The 19,349-nt window shown below is 44.4% G+C and overlaps 1 protein-coding gene and 1 long non-coding RNA gene across 3 annotated transcripts in view; one reads left to right on the top strand and one right to left on the bottom strand.

Moving 5' to 3' along the window:
* Positions 1 to 8,742: 8,742 nt before the first annotated feature.
* Positions 8,743 to 19,349, top strand: part of TBC1D8 (TBC1 domain family member 8) — a 132,988-nt gene continuing 122,381 nt past the window's right edge. For both annotated transcript variants that reach the window (XM_032255477.1, XM_032255476.1), the window contains exon 1: positions 8,743 to 9,066. In XM_032255477.1, coding sequence (XP_032111368.1) covers positions 8,940 to 9,066 — 127 coding nt within the window. In that variant the 5' untranslated portion in view covers positions 8,743 to 8,939. The remainder of the gene's footprint in view (positions 9,067 to 19,349) is intronic.
* LOC116534789 lies at positions 12,023 to 12,202 on the bottom strand. The gene is made up of 2 exons (XR_004261874.1): positions 12,118 to 12,202; positions 12,023 to 12,076 (listed from the first exon to the last, which is right to left on the bottom strand). It is a non-coding gene; the product is annotated as an uncharacterized LOC116534789 (long non-coding RNA).

Here is a 19,349-nt window from a genome sequence, read left to right as displayed (position 1 = left end):
GGGTGGATCACCTGAGGTCAGGAGTTCGAGATCAGCCTGGCCAACTTGTTTCCTCTACTAAAAATACAAAAATTAGCCAGCTGTGGTGGCGGGTGCCTGTAATCCCAGCTACTTGGGAGGCTGAGGCAGGAGAATTGCTTGAACCTAGGAGGTGGAGGTTGCAGTGAGCCAAGATTGCACCACTGAATTCCAGCCTGGTCAACAGATCAAGACTTTGTGTCCAAAAACAAACAACAACAACTACAACAACAACAACAACAACAACAAAACAGCTGGCACGATGGCTCACGCCTGTAATCCCAGCACTTTGGGAGGCCAAGGTGCATGGATCACAAGGTCAGGAGTTCAAGACCAGTCTGGCCAACATGGTGAAACCCATCTCTACTAAAGGTACAAAAATTAGCCAGGTGTGGTGGCAGGTACCTGTAAGCCTAGCTACCCGGGAGGCTGAGGCAGAGAATTGCCTGAACCTGGGAGGCGGAAGTTGCTATGAGCCGAGATCATATCACTGCACTCCAGCCTGGGTGACAGAGCAAGACTCCGTCTCAAAAAAAAAAAAAAAAAAAAAAAAAAAGAAAAGAAAACACAAGCCCCAAAAATTGGTTGGTAGCAAGGCCTTTGTCCCTCCATCTCCTGGAATGGCATTTGAGGCTTGACCTAAATGGCCCCATGTCCAGTGCCAACCATGAAGTTACTTCTAGGACATAATCACATTTTTACTTTGAGTGAACATTTAATGCAAGTTGTGGTCAAAGACCTGAGACTTCAGGAACTTACAGAATAGGATATAGGACTATTTTGGGCTCTTTTTCTAATCAATTAGTTTTAAAAATTTTTTAAATTTTTGTAGGTAGATAGTAGGTGTATATATTTATGGGGTAACTTTTTTTGAGACAGGGTCTCTCTCTGTCACCCTGGCTAGAATGCAGTGGCATGAACATGGCTCACTGCAGCCTTGACCTCCTAGGCTCAAGTGATCCTCTGGCCTCAGTCTCCTGAGTATCTGGGACTACAGGCACATGCCACCATGCCTGACTAATTAAAAAAATTTTTTTGTGTGTGGAGAATGGCTGCTCAGGCTGGCCTCAAACTCTTGGGCTCAAGTAATACTCCTGCCTTAGCCTCCCAAAGTACTGGGATTAAAGGTGTGAGCCACAGTGCCTGGACTCTAATAAATGTTTAATGCATGTTTGAATGTGCAGCAAAATTTAATCTATGAGATTTGCTTGCATTTTAACAAATTACCTCTCTTGAGTGTATAGTGGTAATGAAGGGGATATCAACACCCTTGCCTGTTTCAAACCAGTAGTGGCTACTGACACTTAGCGAAAAGAACCTAGTGGTTACACATAGCCAAACTAACTAATGTTTATTTGCAACAGAGATTCAATGTGGAGAGGTCTTTATTTCTGAGTTGCTATCATCCTTTCCTGGGGTGCTTGCCTCTCACTGTGCTTGGGAGAATGCCGGGGAAGGTCCTTTAGGCTGCAGGATCTGAAAGCAATTTCAGAATTGCAGACAGAGGTGAGATATGTCACAGGTATACCCAGAGCTAGGGTTAGAAGAACCCAGATGTGATTATAACAGTTGCTGTTTAGAAGAGGTGCACAGGACAAGCCTGAGGTAGGTGTTTCACTTAGGCTACTTCACTTAAGCCTTATAATATCTTAGTGAGAAATAGGTATCCCCGTGAAGAAACTAAAATTGTAAGATATTGAGGAACATGCCTGTGTTTGCATAGCTAGGAGCTAGGGAAAGGAGATTTCTGAATCCATATCTGCCTCCTTTGAAGCCCATGTTATTTGGACGATGGTGCTAATCTTTACTGACAGTAATGCTAAGGAAAAAAATGGACGCCACTCTGCTTCCACAAATAAGACTGAAACCAATTTAAGCTGTTCATTAATGGAAAAAGCACTAGGCTGAGATTCAGAAAAGCCTAGGAGCAAATCCTGGTTCTGCCACGTAGCAGATATGTAATATTGGCAAGATTCTAAGCTCTCCTGTGGGCCTTTTCTCAGCAGTAAAATGGTACTAATTTTAATTTCCTTTTAGATTTACTGTGAGAAATAAGTAAGACACTTATTGAAAGTACAAGCACAGAGCTTAGTCTATAGTAGTCTTCCATCAGTGTTCTTTTCCCTTAGGGGAAAGTCCTCCTACTGTGACATAAGGCCAGGAACCAGCATTTATTTATTTACTTATTATTTATTTTGAGACAGAGTCTTATTCTGTCACTTAGGCTGGAGAGCAATGGTGCGATCTTGGCTCACTGCAATCTCTACCTCCTGAGTTCAAGCGATTCTTATGCCTCAGCCTCCCCAGTAGCTGGGATTACAGGGGCCCGCCACCATGCCTGGGTAAGTTTTGTATTTTTAGTACAGACAGGGTTTCACTGTGTTGGCCAGGTTGGTTTTGAACTCATGACCTCAGGTGATCTGCCCCCCTTGGCCTTCCAAAGTGCTGGGATTACAGGTATGAGCCACGGCGCTCGACCTACAATTTTTTTGAATCCCAGGAATTTCTCATGGTGCTAGTCTGTTGAACATAGTTAATGACTGTTTCTTGACTTTGCAAATCCCTTGAAACATGTTAGCTTATTCCTGGGCTTCTTGTGACTGATTCTGAGCGTGCTTTGTGCCCATTGGATAGAAGGCACTATGGCAGAAGGTGTGAACACACACAGAAGGCTCCTTCACTGCATGTTACCTTACAACCCAGCTATCGAAATGGAACAGAACCTACAGTCAGGACCCATGATCTGCCCTTCACAACATTCATATTATAAGAGAAAATACAAAAGCATGATTTATACAAGTAATCTAGCGAGAAATGTGAGCCAAAAGTCAATGAGGAAAATGTGATAGCATTTTTCAAAAAGAAGTCAATAACATCCAAAGCATATATTTAAAAAATTATTTTAAAGATTAAAAAATTAAATCAATGAAAAACCAAAACCAACTACATTTAGTAGCTATCTGGACACTAATGGAAGCTTGTAGGTAACATAAGTGACAATTCTATTAAGAACTAAAGAGTATTAATTATGGGCCAGGTGTGGTGGCTCATGCCTGTAATCCCAATACTTTAGAAGGTCAAGGCAGGCAATCATTTAAGCCCAGGAGTTTGAGACCAGCCTGGCCAACATGGTGAAACCCCATCTCTACTAAAAGTATGAAAATTAGCCAGGCATGGTGGTGCATGCTGTGGTCCCAGCTACTTGAGAGGCTGAGGTGGGAGAATTACTTGAACCTGGAATGCAGAGGTTGTAGTGAGCCGAGATTGTACCACTGCACTCCAGCCTGGATGACAAAGCAACAGAGTCTCCAAAAAAAAAAAACAAAAAAAAAAAACACGAGTATTAATTGTGAAGGATAACCAGAAATGCCTTACCATTGCTTTCTTCCATTGGGTCTAACATTTTCAGAATATTTAGTTTTTCTTCCCCATTTCTCTCCTTTTCCTCCTTCCTTCCCTACATGTATGAAGGGAAGGGCAAGTGGCTGGTGATGCTGTCTGGAGGGGCTGACATGGACAGGCTAGGCTGCTATGGCAGGGACCTAGGAGCCAGGTCCTGGATCTAGGAGAAGAGGGCCCAGCCCAGCACCACCCCTCACCCCTAAGTGGAAGTAATCATCACATGGATAGACTTTGTATGCGCAGTTTCCTTCCCCTGCACAAAAAGGGATGTTTGGTATTTTTCACCTCACCAATGATCAGTTGGGCCAGTCACCTTCCAGCTGAGTTCATGTTTACTACAAGCAAGTGATAGTGAAGTGTTGACTGAGTGGGGTGCTTTCATCTTTGAATGCTTGCCATCCCACAGCAGGACATGCAGTGTGCTTGTCTTCCTATGACCTTTCTCAGACTGCCAGTCAGCACATGAGGGAAACCACAGCAGGGAGATGTCACTGCAGTTTGGGTGCTCTCAGAGGAGAGAGGTATCCTAGAGGCTGGGTCTACTTCTCAAGGGTTTGCCAAGGTCTGAGAGACTAACATCTTTTCTTGGGGCTAGGGTGTATGTTTGGTGGGGTATTTGTACCCTGGATAGGAGAGCAAAAGTATCGTTGAAGATCCTTTTCTCTAATCTCTACTTTTTTTTTTTTTTGTAGAGTTGGGGTCTCACTATGTTGCTCTGGCTGGTCCCAAACTCCTGGCCTCAAGTGATACTCCTGCCTCTGCCTCCCAAAGTGCTGGGTTAACAGGTGTGAGCCACTGTCCCTGGCTTCTCCTTTTTTTATCTTTCAACACAGCAAAATATTTTCAACACCCTACTAATCATATTCCCTTTATTCTTAATGCTAAAGTATAATTTCCAAAAGTTAAAAGCATGATTCTCATTGTAAATATAAAATGAACATGGATCAAAGATTTTATTCAACTCATTCATTAATAAGGGAATCAGTAAGATGTTAAGATGAGTTCAAAGGAGAATTCGAAGAACAGATACATAGGTATAGACATGAATGTTAGTCAGGAATGCTGAGTGAATTTGCTAGTAGATGCAAAATTAATTAATATTCTATAGGATATCTTTATGGACCAAAGTTTATTTGCATTTCTTTGGACAAGAGTCATGTGCATTACAATCTGTTTTCTACAACTTATCTTTTAAAGTATTCAGCATTTTCTGAATATTCATAGTATGTTAAGAAACATCGGCTGGATGCAGTGGCTCATGCCTGTAATCCCAGAACTTTGGAAGGCTGAGGTGGGTGGATCACCTGAGGTCAGGAGTTCAAGACCAGCCTGGCCAACATGGCGAAACACTGTCTCTACTAAAAATACAAAAAAATTAACCAGGTGTGGTGGTGGGCACCTGTAATCCCGGCTACTGAGGAGGCTGAGACACAAGAATTGCTTGAACCTGGGAGGGAGAGGTTGTAGTGAGCTGAGATCGCACCATTGAACTCCAGGCTGGGTGACAGAGCAAGACTCTATCTCAATTGAAAAAAAAAAAAATAAACATCACCACGTTTTCTAAAACATTTTAATCACTCTAATATTTTTCTTTATTCCAGTCAGGGTCTTGCTCTGTCACCAGGCTGGAATGCAATGGTGCCATTATATCTCTCTGCAGCCTTGACCTCCCTAGGCTCAAATGATCCTTCCACCTCAGTCTTCGAGCAATTGGGACCAGAGGCATACGTACACCACCACACATGGCTAACTTTTAAATTTTTTGTAGAGATGGTGTCTCACTGTGTTGCCGAGGCTGGTCTCGAACTCCTGGCCTCAAGCAATCCTCCTGTCTCTGCCTTCCAAAGTGCTGGGATTACAGGCATGAGCCACCATGCCTGGCCTAACCTGATAGTTCATCCCCCTTAGTCTAACACGTTAGAATTGATTCCTATACACAGTTCTCAGCTTCTTTGCAATACATCTTGGCAAGATTTTCCAGCTTTAGTGGTATATAATCTATTTCCATCCTCCCTTCTCTGGCTGACCTTGGATTTCTCCTTCTGGGCTCTGCAGAGAGTTTATTCTTGTTATGGTCCTAGAGTCAATGAAGTGCACCAGGGGTAAGTTTGGAGGAAAACAGTCATCCAGGTGGGAGGCAAAGACCCCAGTGAAGTCTTGAAAGGTCTTAGTGTAAGTGAAGGGTAATGTCCTTGCACAGGGGAGGTGGGGCTGCTTCTGTACACAAGGGAGCCTTGGGATTTGGGGATTCGGCTTGTCTGTGTCTGTCCAAATGTTCCTATCACAAGCCTGTAGTCCTATTCGTTCCAAATCAGTGTCCTAATCTTAGCAAACGAACTTGCTGAGGTTGAGCACTTAACCTTTGCCACAATTCTGTCATTCTTACGATTATATTTAGGATCTGAAGATGAACCTTTTCTGTCCTGTGCCTATCCTAGATAAGTGGTTCTTTGAATTTCAGCATATCTGTACCTTGAAATGAGAATTTAATACTTCATGCTTATCTTTTCCATTGTTTAAAAACTCTCCAGGGCAGTCAGAAGCATCCATTTCACTCTACAATCATTATAATTATCACTGTTGCCATAGCAATCAAGTGCAACAGCAGCAAATGCCCCCAAAGCCTTGTGGTCCATCTGCCCCTCACGCTACTCTCAGCGCTAACTGGAGTAATCCTGCTGCCTCTGTATGCCACGGGTTACGAGCATCCCTTTTGTTCCCTATGCACGCATGAATCTGTGGGTAACCCAGCCAGAATCCCACAGTTGAAAAACTGTTTCCTGGGGTCACTCTGCTATCAGCCAGGGTCTTGGTCGGAAATGCAGTCCATTTCCGAAAGGTTGAAGAGACTTGCTGCTGAACAGCTGTGGGGAGAATTACAGAAGCAACTGGATTAATTTGCTAGGACGGCTGTAACAAAGTATGAGAAGCTAGGTAGCTTAAACAACAGAAATTTATTGTCTCCCAGTTCTGGGAACTAGACATCTGAGATCAAGGTTGTTGGCAGGGAAGGATCTGTTCCAGGCCCCTCTCCCAGCTTCTGGAAGTTTCTTGGCTTGTAGCAGTACAACTCCAGTCTTCTCGTGGTGTTCTCCCTGTGGATTTGTCTTTCCAAATTTCCTCTTTTTATAAGGACATCAGTAATTATGGATTAGAGGCCACCCTAATAACCTGATCTTAACTAATTACACCTGTAATCATCGTTTTTCCAAATAGGGTCACATTCTGAGATGCTGGGGGTTAGGATCTCAACATATGAATTTGGGGAGACACAAGTCAACCTGTAACACCATCAAAGGTGATGGGCATGTGGAGATGAGTGACAGCGGGAAGTGGTCAGGGCTCTGCTGGATTTTCTCCACCTGCCCCTCCAGATCTCCTCTCAATCCTCCTTCACCTTGTTGTGTGCCTGGGAGGCTGACCGCCACAGATTGCAGCCTGAGCTCCCTTGCCTCCTATTGGCTTCTATTTGACTTGGGTAATGGCACAAGCAGGAGCTTGGAGGCGGGGAGAGAGATAATAGGAACACAGTACCTCATAGTGCCCTCCCATGGCTTCCCAACAACTTTCATATCCCTCTCCATGCTTCTGTCATATTTAATATTTGGCAGATTAGAGCTGAATAATGTTTAAAACATGGGTTAGGATGTGTGAACCGTTTCAGGAGTTTTTGTACATTTAATAATAATGGTGGATGTTCGTTGAGTACTTACTTTGTTTTCTAAGTACTTAACTACAATATGCTCTTGATAGTTCCTACAAAGGAGGCACTATGATTATCCTAATTTTATAGTTGAATAAACCGAGGCTTATTTGTATCTTGCCCAAGGTCAAGACCACACAGCTTACTAGCAGCAGTTGCAGGATTGGATTGGGGCTATCAGCCACCAGAGGCTGCTCTAAACCACAAGGTCATCTGTGCTGATCCATTTACCAGACATGACCTACCCTGCTTAACCTCCTGTCAAACAGTGGGCTCCTGTTAGGAAGCCCACTGCACTTTTCTGCCTGATTTTTCTACCTGTGAGTTCTTCAGGGCAGACAGGTCTCCTAGTTCATCTCTGGGATTCCGGGCCTGGCAGTGGGCCTGCGCAGGAGGTGCTAGTGAATGTCTCTGGAAGGAATGTTTTCTTACCGTCCCCGAATGTTCCATATGCCCTGGTGCACCCTAATGGTCCCGATTACCACTGACTTCCTTCCTCTGTTTCATTCAGAGGCTATTTGTTAGTGGCTGCCAGTCCTGGACCATGCTCTCCTGGCCTCTGGGTGGGCGTTCCTGTCCTCCACCCACAGGGTTCTTGTCTGCCAGGTCCGGTCAGGGTTTCTGAGCTGCTCCCTTCTGGGGGCGCTTCCCTTAGTTCCCAGGCGTCCAAGGGGGTCGGGGTGATGATGTGTGTGTGTGTGTCGAGGGGCGGTGGGATTGACTTTACTTCCAGTTTTCAGTTCTGTCCTAGTTATCAGTCACGTTTTTGTCAGGGATTCCTTTGTCAAAACCCCAGGGATGTTTTGATGGGGTTGTTCTTTCCTTCTTTTGCTTGGTAGGGTGTTGAATGTAACTGCTTCCCTGTGGAGACCGTTGGAGGTCCCCCAGCCTGCTCCACGCCAGCCACCGTGCGTCTGCTTCCACAACATCCTTGAGGAACTACGCATTTAAAACCTGACCTCTTCACATCGCCTACTCCATATTTTCCAGCTTTTCAATTTCTCTCAGAACAAAGGTTTTATTTCTGGCCAGGGCACCAACTGCGGTGGCCCTAATATCGGTACCTCCTGGCCCCTCGAGGGACGTCCAGAGCTGAATCTGGTCTGATGCTTTATTTAGGATCCCAAAACATAGCTGACGCCTCTACAGCGCTGTCGGATCCCCGGGGAGAGCATCCAAAATGTGCACCAAGTATTAAAAACGTGGGAAAATAATGTTTTTAATTCTTATGCTATTTTTTGGTTATTTATAATTGCTGTTGCTGCTGTTTTAAACCCAGCAAACTTAGGTTTTCTGGCGTGTATTTGGACCCCCGCCCCCGACGAGAGATGCCCTCGGTGGGGCAACCTGCAGCTGTGAGAGGAGGGCTTTTGCCCGGTCCCTCCTCCACGTCTCAGGTCGAGGTCGTGGCCCTGGGTTCTCCGGAGTTCCCCCTGGGAGCGCGGCGGGGCGGGAGGGAGAGAGCCTGGCGCAGGATTGGACTTCCTCCCTTCACTCCGGAACTGTGGGCCGGAGCTGCTGGGACGCGGAAACCCGGGAGGCGCCGCGGGAGCCGCGGGGTGGGGGCTGCCGGGGGCGGGGCCGACGGCTGGGGCGGGGCACGGGGCGGGCACGGGGCGGGGCCACGTGTGGGCTGCGCTGGGTGCGCGGGGCGAGCTGCGCCCGCTGTGCTCCGCGGGCTTCCACAGCTCTGGGCGCTGGCCGGGCTGCGGTCCCCGCGCGCCCTCGCCGCCTCCTCTCGAGCGGGCTTGGCCCACAGCGGCCGGCGGTCGGGGAGATGTGAGCCGGGGCCGGCAGGCGCGACCGGACCGTCGCGATGTGGCTCAAGCCCGAGGAGGTGCTGCTGAAGAACGCGCTGAAGCTCTGGGTGACCCAGAAGAGCAGCTGCTACTTCATCCTGCAGCGGCGCCGCGGGCACGGAGAGGGGGGCGGCCGCCTCACCGGTAAGCGGCGCGCCGGGGCGAGCGCGGTGGCCGGGCCCGGGGCCTTGCTCCCCGTCGGGCCCGCGGCCCCCGGTCCCGGGCTGAGTCGCTAGTGGCGATTTCCTGGGAGACGCGGGGCCCAGACGGCCCCGCTGCGGGCTTGTTTTCCTTTTTTCTGCGTTTCTCCCGCGGGCTCCCGTTGAGGTGGTGGCAGAGGGGCTCCCGGGCTAGTGCGTTTTCCCGGGCCAGGCAGGTGTCTTCGCCGCCTCTCCCGGTGAGCTGGAGGCCGGACTCGGTTCGGGAATCGATGGAGAAACGCCGGCTGGAGGGTGGCCGGAGGGGGCGGGGCCGCCCTGGAGCGGCGCGGCTCCTGTGCGGGGCCAGGTGACAGCGGGGTGGCCTGGCCGGCCCGGACTCGGCCATCTGGAGGCGCCCGAGGCTCCAGGTGGTGTCGCGGCTGGTGGCGCGCGGCGGTGCGCGCGGGGCGCAGCTCGGGAGGCCGCGGCGAGCGGGGACCGTCTCTGAGCCCAGAGGGGAAACCGAGGCTGGGTGAATCCCAAGCTCGTGATCTTAGTAAAAAAATTGAACAAATCAGTTTTTTCCTCTCTGTCAGTGTCTTACTGGGAATGGTAAGAAAAAAAAAAAAGGCTTGTAAAGTTGAAAAAACAGCTTTTTTTTCCCCTAAAAGTTGTGATCCAAAGCTCTTTGAAATTGACGCCAGCTTGCAGTAGCTGGGACACCTGTTTAAACAGGTCAGTGAAGGAACAGTTAGACTTTTTCATTTGTATCTAGGGGACCTGTATGATTTTTCTTTAAAATTTTGGAATCTGAATAAAAGGGACCTTAGATCTGTCTCATTCCTGTTCTACTGAGGAGAAGACAGAGGCCAGAGAGGTCAAAGGACCTACGTTAGGTCCCCTGGTAAGTTGGCGGCTCTGTGCTCTCAGACCATCTAGGGAAGGCTCCTCTGAGGTTGAGTCTGGTAGAGATGGTACCAACACACCTGGAAACCACAGAACCAAGTGCGAAGGGAATGGCCTTTGCTAGACTTTAGCTTCTGAGAAAGCTGGTGATTGGGTTAGGGGAGGGCAGGCTTACACTGAGACCCAGTAAGTGGGTGGGAGTTGGCAGGGTGCTGCATGGAGAGAGCCGTGGGCAGCTCAGGGTTCCCCATGGAAGTAGCAGAGGGTAGTTAGGATTACGGATGGGGGTGGATGGGTAGGGTGCTTTGGTAACCCGTGGTCCTGGTGAGTGGCAGGGTCAACTTGGACAACTTGGGCAGGGCGTGGGCCTGCTCCAGAAGCTGTTTTGAGCTTTGGGGGAGGGATTTGTGCAGGAGGCAGGGGCTGCAGTGGCCTTGTTGTGCCCCGGGCCGCACTGTGGTGCTTAGTGCCCAGGCTCTCAGGAAATGGAGGTGGGTGGTGTCCTGGGAGAGGCATTGGAGGCGAAAAGGCAGAAGAGGAATTTGTCTCTCTCCCTCTCATTGAGGGCAGTGTATCTTTATTTATGGTGCATTTAACACGGTTCCTGGTCTATAAATGTTTCATTTAGTAGAGAGTGAGGACAAGGACTTAAGATTTGTGAAGTGAGAAACATAAGGACAGTTTGTCCCTTAAACACTCATTCATTCACTTAGTTCCCTGCACATATGTGGGATGTTCTGCACTGCTCTGGAAAGAGTTCTGACAGCAGGAGGTGAGGGCCAGCTACCTTCAGCTGATTCACCATCTAATGGGTGAGATGGGTCCAGACACAGAGGGCAGAGTTGGCTATAGGATGCCTGGTCTGGCTTCAGGCCTGCGTCCTGTCCAGAAGGGTTTCTGACTGTTGTCCAGAGTCTCTCTGTGATCAGCTCAGTGAATTCCCTCCCTGTTCCATTCCAAAGTCAAGCAGGTTCCATGTTGTTATTATACCTGTGGTTTTGGCATTCCTTAGTATTTACTTTGGTTTGGACTTAGTGTGGATGTGCAGACTTGTCTTATGCTTAAAGGCAACAAGATCAACCATAAAGGGGGAAAAGTCTACAAAAAGACAGAGGACACTTGATGCATTTCTTGGAGATCCTGTTGATTGTGAAAGGATGACATCTGCAGCCAGACACTTTACCTTTGAGCATTGAGCTGGGAGGCCAGTGCTGATGAAGCAGTGGGGACCTACCACGTGTACTGTGGGGGCTGGTCTTCATGGGGCCACTTAGGATTGTTGTGAAGTCAAGACCCGTGGGACACAGGGCAGCTCTGGTGGTGGTGGTTTTGGAAAATGTGGAATTCTAATGTGGCAGATTTTTAGCAATTTAAGACTTTAAAACCTAGATTGAGTTTATTAAACTAATGGGGGCTACAGTGATACATTCTGGTGGGTTCTAGACTTTTGTTTGGAGGGAAGGAAGCCGTGGTGGCCTAAGAGGGATTGGAAGTAAAATGCAAGACAGCAGTAAAGGCTCTTTTCCTTTATTGTGATGCTGAATTTGTGTTAGACAGTAGGAGTTTAGACAGAGGAGGTCTGGTGGTTGAAGTAATCTGAATTGCCTAACTTCAGAAGTATTATCAGCTTTTGTTTCCTTGAAGATTATAATTGGCCCTCCTGCTTACATACATGCATATACACACACTCTCTCTTCACGTCACCAGGTTTATTTTTCTCCATAGTTCCTTTTCACATTCTCATATACAATATACCTATTTATTTTCTTCATTGCTAAATCATAGGCAGGTATTTACCTATGACAGTGCCCAGCACATATGCTCAGGAAACATTTGTAGGATGGATGAATGGGTGACTATATGCATGAATGACAGATCCCACTTTTTTCTTAAAAGCTGGATGGGAGTAGAGGCCCAGTGTTTTGGACTGATTGCCTGAAACAGGAACATCTCCTGTCTCTTCTCGGCTTCCTGTTTACCTGGCAGTCTGACTGTTATGGAAAGCTGGAGGGGTATGGGTGGGAAACACAGTTGTTTCCTCCAGTGTTTTTTTGTAGCTCTCTCTTTTGAGGGGGCAGGATCATCACAACAACTTCTCTGGTGGCCAACTTCTCTGGTGGAAGTCTGTACATCCACACTAAGTCCAAACCAAAGGCACAGATGTGGCTGCCATTGCTACCTCCTGGGCTCTGAGCACTGTTAGGGAGGCACCCATCTTTCCCGCAGGTTAGAGCATAGATGTTTCCAAACTTCTGCTTGCAGAAGTGATTTTGCTACTCTGAAAAGGAAGTAAAGTTATACAGTGTTCACTTTGATACCATCTCCAGCCTCTTGTAACAAGTTCAGCCAGCTCTGAAGAAAACAAAGAGCAGGTGACGTTAGCGTGTGGGAGAGAGACAGTGCAAAGAACACACAACATTGCTGCCCCCTCTCCTAGGGTTTCTGAAGCACTTCAAGTGAGTGGGATAATAAGGAACTTCAATAGCTCAAGAGCAAAAAACCTAATAACTGGATTGAAAACTGGGCAAAAGACCTTAATAGAGGTTTTTCAGAAGAAGACATACAAATGGACAACAGGTACATGAAACATGCCCAGCAACACTAACCATCAGGGAAAGGCACATCAAAACCATGAGGAAATACGGCACTCCAGTTAGAATGGCTATTACTTATTTATTTAGTTGATATTTTTCTTAGAATGGCCATTATTAAAAAGACAAGGGAAAAACAAGTGGTGATGAGGATATGGAGAAAGGGAACACCTGCACACTTGGTAGGATTGTAAATTAATACAGCCATTGTAGAGAACAGTATGGAGGTTCTTCAAAAAACTAAAAATGTAACTGCTGCGTGATCCTGCAATCCACTACTGGGTATATATTCAAAGGAAATGAAATCAGTATGTTGAAGAGATGTCTGCATTCCTGTGTTTATTGAAGCATTATTTATAATAGCCAAGATACGGAATTGTCCTAAGTGTCCAACAAGAGATAAATAAAGAAAATGTGATATATAACATGATATATATATATATACATATGTACATACATATATGTGTGTACAACAGAATACTATTTATCTATACAAAAGAATGAAATCCTATCATTGGTAACAACATGATCTCCAACTCCTGACCTCAAGCAATCCTCCCTCCTTGGCCTTCAAAAGCACTGGGATTACAGGTGTGAGCCATTGTGCCTGGCACATCTGCAACATCATAGATGAACCTGGAGGAGGACATCATGTTAAGTGAAATAAACCAGGCACAGAAAGACAAACACTGCATGATCCCACTTATATGTGTAATCTTAAAAAAAAAAAGTTGATATTATAAAAGCAGAGAGTAGAACAGTGGTTACCAGGCTGGGAGAAGATGGATGGGGAGAGGTTGGTCAACAGGTACAAAGTTACAGTTAGATAGGAGAAGTAAGTTCTGCCATTTTCTTGCACAGTAGGGTATCTGTGGTTAATAGCAAGGTACTGTATATCACAGAATGGCCATGAGAGGCTTTTGAATGTTCTCACCACAAGGAAATGAAAACTGCATGAGGTGATGGATATGCTAACTACCTGAATTGGATAATTACATGACATATATGAGTATTGAAACATCAAATTGTACCCCATAAGTCTATACAATTACAGTGTGACAATTAAAAAATAGTGAGTGGGATAAACATTACTCTTAAAGACCAAATATCACCCACCACCCAACTGTGCCCTGTGAAGGATTTTATTTCTCAGTGTTTTATTGCGTGTATTCCTGTATAATCTTGCAATTCTTTTCCTAAATTGGCTGACAATTTGAAAATTGTAATTTGAAAAAATATTGATGTTTTCTGCTTTGCAACATGGTTACCTTAAGCCCCTGTTCCTGTCATTGCATTTGTAGTAGTGATGGGCTGGTTCCTTAAACAGTTAGGGTCAAGGGAGAGAGTATGGTATAGTGAAAAATAGTGTAAAATACAAGCCATGGAGTCAAGGTAAGTCTGCTGGTTAGGAATCTGGACTGAGAGGCCTTGAGTTAGTTTATCCAGTTTCTTTGAACCTTAGTTGTAACTCAGCCTTAAGAAAAGAACAACAATGTAACTTACTTTGGAGGGTTAGAAACTGTTTTCCAGCAGCTGAACCATTTTTCATTCCCGCCAGCAATGTACAATGTTTATGATTAAAATAAGGCTTAGAATTAAAGTAAACAGTATACATCAAGAGCTTGACTGTGCTTGGCATCTAGTAGGTTTGAAAGAAGAAAAGCAAAGTACAATTTAAAAAAACTGAATAACGAAGGCTTCTGAGAATAAAGGTGTAAAGACATTTGCATTGTAGTGAAGGACATAAGAAACATTCACATATCTGTTAGTGCAGTATTTCATATGTGTAATTAAAAGATGAAATATTTGAATAACAGCTTGGGCTAAGTATTGTTCAAGAGAAAGGCGTTTTTATGGGATTTGGGCACACGGCTACTCTGACCACATTAAAGCATAGTAAGTAAAGGGAGCTTCACCTTGTTTCAAGTGTTGAGTGTGAGTGCTCATGCTGTGCCTTCAGTGAATCACCTACTACTGCCTTTGGAAGAGTGTCCTAAAGACTAGAGAAGGCAAAACTGACAGGCTGAGGATTCACTTGGGGTTACAAGGCATGCTCAGAAGGACTCCGTCGGAGGTCGGAAACTGATGAAGCCCAACATGGATGTTGCGTTTCTTGGCTAGTCTGTCTGAGGTTGGCTGGAGTCCTGCTCATATTGCTGAATTTGTTGGTGAATTTTGTCTCCTCCAGCAGTGAAAGTCTTTGACTCAACAGGGCAGCCTGTTGCGTTGTACAGAAGTCCCAGATGTTGACTCTAGAGTCTTACATGCTTTGGTCTTTTTTCTTAAAAGCACAATAGGGAAGAAACCACACATAAAAGAAGTAGTTTGATTTTAGGAGTATAACTCTGAAAAATTAAATAAGTTAAATAACATATATCTTTAGGGGCTGATAAGCTATTAATAAAAGCCTTGAGATTTCCAAGAGTTGCATTTAATGAGTGCATAATAAGGGCAATGTATTTGTAATTAGATAATCAAACAAGGCACAGACTGTGTCACTCCAGGAAATAATATAAGGTACAAATTGTGCAGGTGGTGGGGTACGGGAGGGTGGCTTTTTCTGCCTAATTGGAACTCCTTAGGAAGAGCTGAAAATTATTGAGAGGCTGGCAGCTTGTAAAGAATTCATTTACTAGCAGTGAAAGCAGAAGGATTTTATGATCTTGATTCCACATTCTAGGTAGCATTGGATAAAGGAGGAATTTATTTAAAATGAAAGCAAATCTGTTAATTTTTTCAGCATGGGTTTTTTCCCCCTATTTTAAAAAACTTAATATCAATTGTATTAAAAAGCAGCCGTGAGCATATTTTAATTACTTCTGGGGGTTGCAGGAGCTCCCCCTGCGCTACCTCTTGGGTTGCTTCTCTTCCACCTTCTGCTGTTAAGCACAGACCCTGCAGCATGTTGGCACTTTTCTCTCCCAGGACCCTCATGGCTGTCTCCTCCCCAGCCCCCAAGCATCTGGCTAATTCTTGTGAACCTGTGGGGCTCAGCCTGAGCTCCATTTTCTGGAGATGTACCTGAGCCTTCCCCTACTCCCACCACTGTAGTCATGAAGAGGCTCCTTGAGGCTTTATCTGTTTAGGGTAAACCAGATCATGAGCCCCAGGAGGGAGGTCACAGGTCTGTTCCCCTCTCTGCTGTGTCTTTAGTGCTGATAGTTCTTGTCATCAGAGCACTCTTGATACATATGTGTTGAATACGTGGGTGTAGACATCAAGTAGTGCAATCTTGAGTAGATCAAATACAAATTTCATATAGATGTCACGTAGGAGATACCAAATTATACATATCAAGTAAAATTGATAGATGTGAGCCTATGCATTTGAGAAGTGTTTTGTATGTTTCATCCTGGAAATGGAAATTATGTAGACTGCAGGAATAAATAATAGAGTGTTATTCTTAACTGGCTCACACCAGCGCTGTGTGCTGTAAGGTCTAGCAGTAGTTTGCGGCTGAATCAGCCCAGCTATTAGGACTACCTGTTGATGCCAGGCCAGGTGGCTCTCGCCTGTAATCCTAACACTTTGGGAGCCAAGGTGGGCGGATTGCTTGAGCCCAGGAGTTTAAGACCAGTCTGGGCACCATGGCTCTACAAAAAAAATTCTGTCTCTACACCTGCATGCCTGTGTGGACGTGGCTGTGTCTTCAGGCCACGCCCACGGGGGTTTAAAGCAACCTTGCAGGTCGCTCCTTTCCCAGCCTGGATAAAAACTGAAGCCAGGAATCTAAAGGAATGCTGTTTCCTCAGTTCCATTCTGAGGAATGGGGAAGGATCTTCTAAAGAAAAAAAAGCTGGCACTGGTTTTCTGGGCAGATCTGCAAGGCTGGTTTTAAAAGCACAAGGAGGGACATAACGAAAGGGCCGGACTGCTATAAAAGTTACAAATACGTAGTTAGATCAATAGATTTCTATAGTCAGGTTTTTGTCATGTAATTTATTAACTATTACAGAAATACAACTAAGAATATCAAGTATTTCTCTGGCTCTTGACAGGAAAAAACAAATCAGTTGACTTAACGCTTTGCTGTCAAAAGAGTTGGCGTTTCCTGTTTTGGGTGCTACTGCCAAACGTTCTGGTACTTAGAGTTGGAATGCACAACTTCACCGACTTCTCAGTGCAGCTGCATGTGTATTCCAGTTGGCCGTTACGTTAAGCACTGAGCCACCCAGGTTTAGGTCAGCCATTTCAAGAAGTATATTTAACGTCAGTAGTTCTGCTTTGTTAAAATGCAGCAGAGGTACTCTTCTGTCCTTTCCGTTTATAGTTCTCTGAGAGAGTTCTATTTTTTGTTTTGTGTTTTCTTTTGCATTTTATATCTTGTATTTATCCCTGCATTTGTTTTGTACTTTTTTTTTTTTTTAAGAAAAGGAATTCTTTTGTGTATATATAGATACTTGCATGATATACTGTAGTCAACGTTCCGTTCCGCGAAAGATCTTGCTGCTGTCAGGTGTTATGCACTCCATCCATCATAACTGTATGAAGCACATTTCATACGTAAATAAACATGGAACATTTGGCCCTTGTGCTTAAAAAAAAAAAAAAATTCTGTCTCAAAAAAAAAATTAGCTGAGCATGATGGCGTGTGCTTGTAGTCCCAGCTACTTGGGAGGCTGAGGTGGGAGAATCACCTGAGCCCTGAAGGTTGAGACTGCAGTGAGCTTCCCTCCAGCCTCGACATCAGAGTGAGACCCTGCCTTGAAGGAAAAAAAAAAAATAAAGAACTACCTATTTTTAACCTTTATGTAAATGATTTCATACCAGACTTATTTCTACAGTGTATCACTAGCCAATAATCACAGGTGTATGAATTTGAGTCATTCATATTCTTTAACATTTGATGAGTCATTCTACTGGATTTTATCTTTCTGCTTCCTGCTTTTTACTAAAAAAAAAAAAAAAAAAAGGAAAGAGAACAACAAAGTAAACAGTACCCTAATAAGATCTCCTTTTGAAAATGTACTGTATTTTGAAGTTTTTTAGTTATGGACTTTTCTGTGTGCATAAGTGTATTTAAGGTAAGTTATAGGTAATGGAACAAACACTATATATCTACTACCTGTAACTAAAAAATAAAAGTATATCCTATGCCTGAGAGACTCCTTCTGTGTTTTCCTGATTACATTTCCCATCCTTCCTTGTGGGCACCACTACCCTGAATTATATGTTAACACAGACTTGCTTTTCTTTATAGTTTTAACACATTTGTATGTATTCCTAATCAATACATGGTTTTGTTTTTTTTGTGTGTGCGTGTTTGTAACTATTACAAAATATACTTTACTTTTATTCATAGTTTATGTATTTTTTTGCCACTTGATCACTCTGCCCCCGGCATTATGTTTTTCTCGCACTGAACCATGGGAGCCGCCATAATTCATTCATTTTCATTGTTGTGTAGTAATCCATTGAGTGAATATATTATTATTTATTCATTCTCCTGTCCATGGATATTTGGTTCTAGTTGTTTTGGTAAATAAAACTGCTGTGAGCGTTTTTTTGTAGTATTCACACAGGTATACATTTCTCTAGAGAATATATCTATGAGTGACATTGTTGGGTGTATCCATTGGGATGAGTTAGGTTATGCTACAGTAACAAACACCCTGACACATGAACTTATTTCTCCCACATGCTGTATATTTAGTGTGGGCTAGCAGGGGTCTCTTCTGAGGAGAACTGGAACATTTATCAACAGCCCTAGTACTGAGTCACGGCGATGTGCATTTTTGACCTTTGTAGATAATTCCGAATTGTTTCCAAGCAGAGCATGATGGTGCATGGCTGTAATCCCATCTAGTTGGGAGGTCGAGGCAGGTGGATTGCTTGAACCCAGGAGTTACGGTCCAGCCTGGGTAACATAGTGAGACCACTCTTTCTAAGAAAAAACTCCCCACAGTGGTACATCCTCGCTAATACTTGATATTGTCAGAGATGTTACTTTTTGCCAAACTGGTACATAGTATCTTAAAACCACTGAGATGCTATTTCTCATTATTACTAATAAAGATGAGAATATTTTTATACGTTTAGTAAGTATTTATTTGTTTTTCCTTCTGAGAAAATTTGTGTCATTTGCTCATTTTTTCTAGTGGGTTATCTGTCTTTTTTTACTTTAGTTTTTTTTTTTATGACCCGTGTGTATGCACCCTTGTGTGGTTTTTCTGTATTCTTTTTCAATCGTATGTATTTTTTAAAAGTAAGGCCTTTTATTTTCATTGTAGATTTTTTGAGGAACTCACATTCTTAACTTTCATGCAGTCAGATGTATCAGTCTTTTCCCTTTTGTTTTAATTAATTAATTTACCTAGACCTTTTCTGGCAAGATCTTTTTCCTTCAGAGTTTTGTTCTTTTTGTTACTTGTTTAAAAAGAGATGCTTGGAGAGGGCTCTCGAAGATGATGGTGAAGGGAAATCCTGAAATGTCAGTGAGAACCTCTCCCTTTCCCTTCCCCGATCTAGCATTCAGTCTAGATCGGAGCCTGACAGGAGGCTGCAGGACAACTTTAGGAGAGGGGAAAGTGATAGACTGTGCAGTGCGTTTGCACATAGTGAATGAAGATGTGTATTTCAGGGGAGAATTTGTGGATGGATTATCCATAGATGGAAAGCTGAGTAAGCCAGAAATTCTGGGACAGTTGTTAATTTCAGGAAAAATTTAAAAGTTATGTAGGGCGGGAAAAGTATTATAGTTTTCCTGCAAAACTCAGCTCTTGCTAATGTTTTTGTAGTTATAATAATGTAAATACTGACTTGTGATCTGACCGAAATTATTGTGTAACGG

The sequence above is a fragment of the Sapajus apella genome, unplaced genomic scaffold, assembly GCF_009761245.1.
Source record: "Sapajus apella isolate SASKATOON/1434 unplaced genomic scaffold, GSC_monkey_1.0 scaffold89, whole genome shotgun sequence".
In the NCBI taxonomy this organism is placed as follows: domain Eukaryota; kingdom Metazoa; phylum Chordata; class Mammalia; order Primates; family Cebidae; genus Sapajus; species Sapajus apella.
This window is presented reverse-complemented; position numbering and strand designations above follow the sequence as displayed.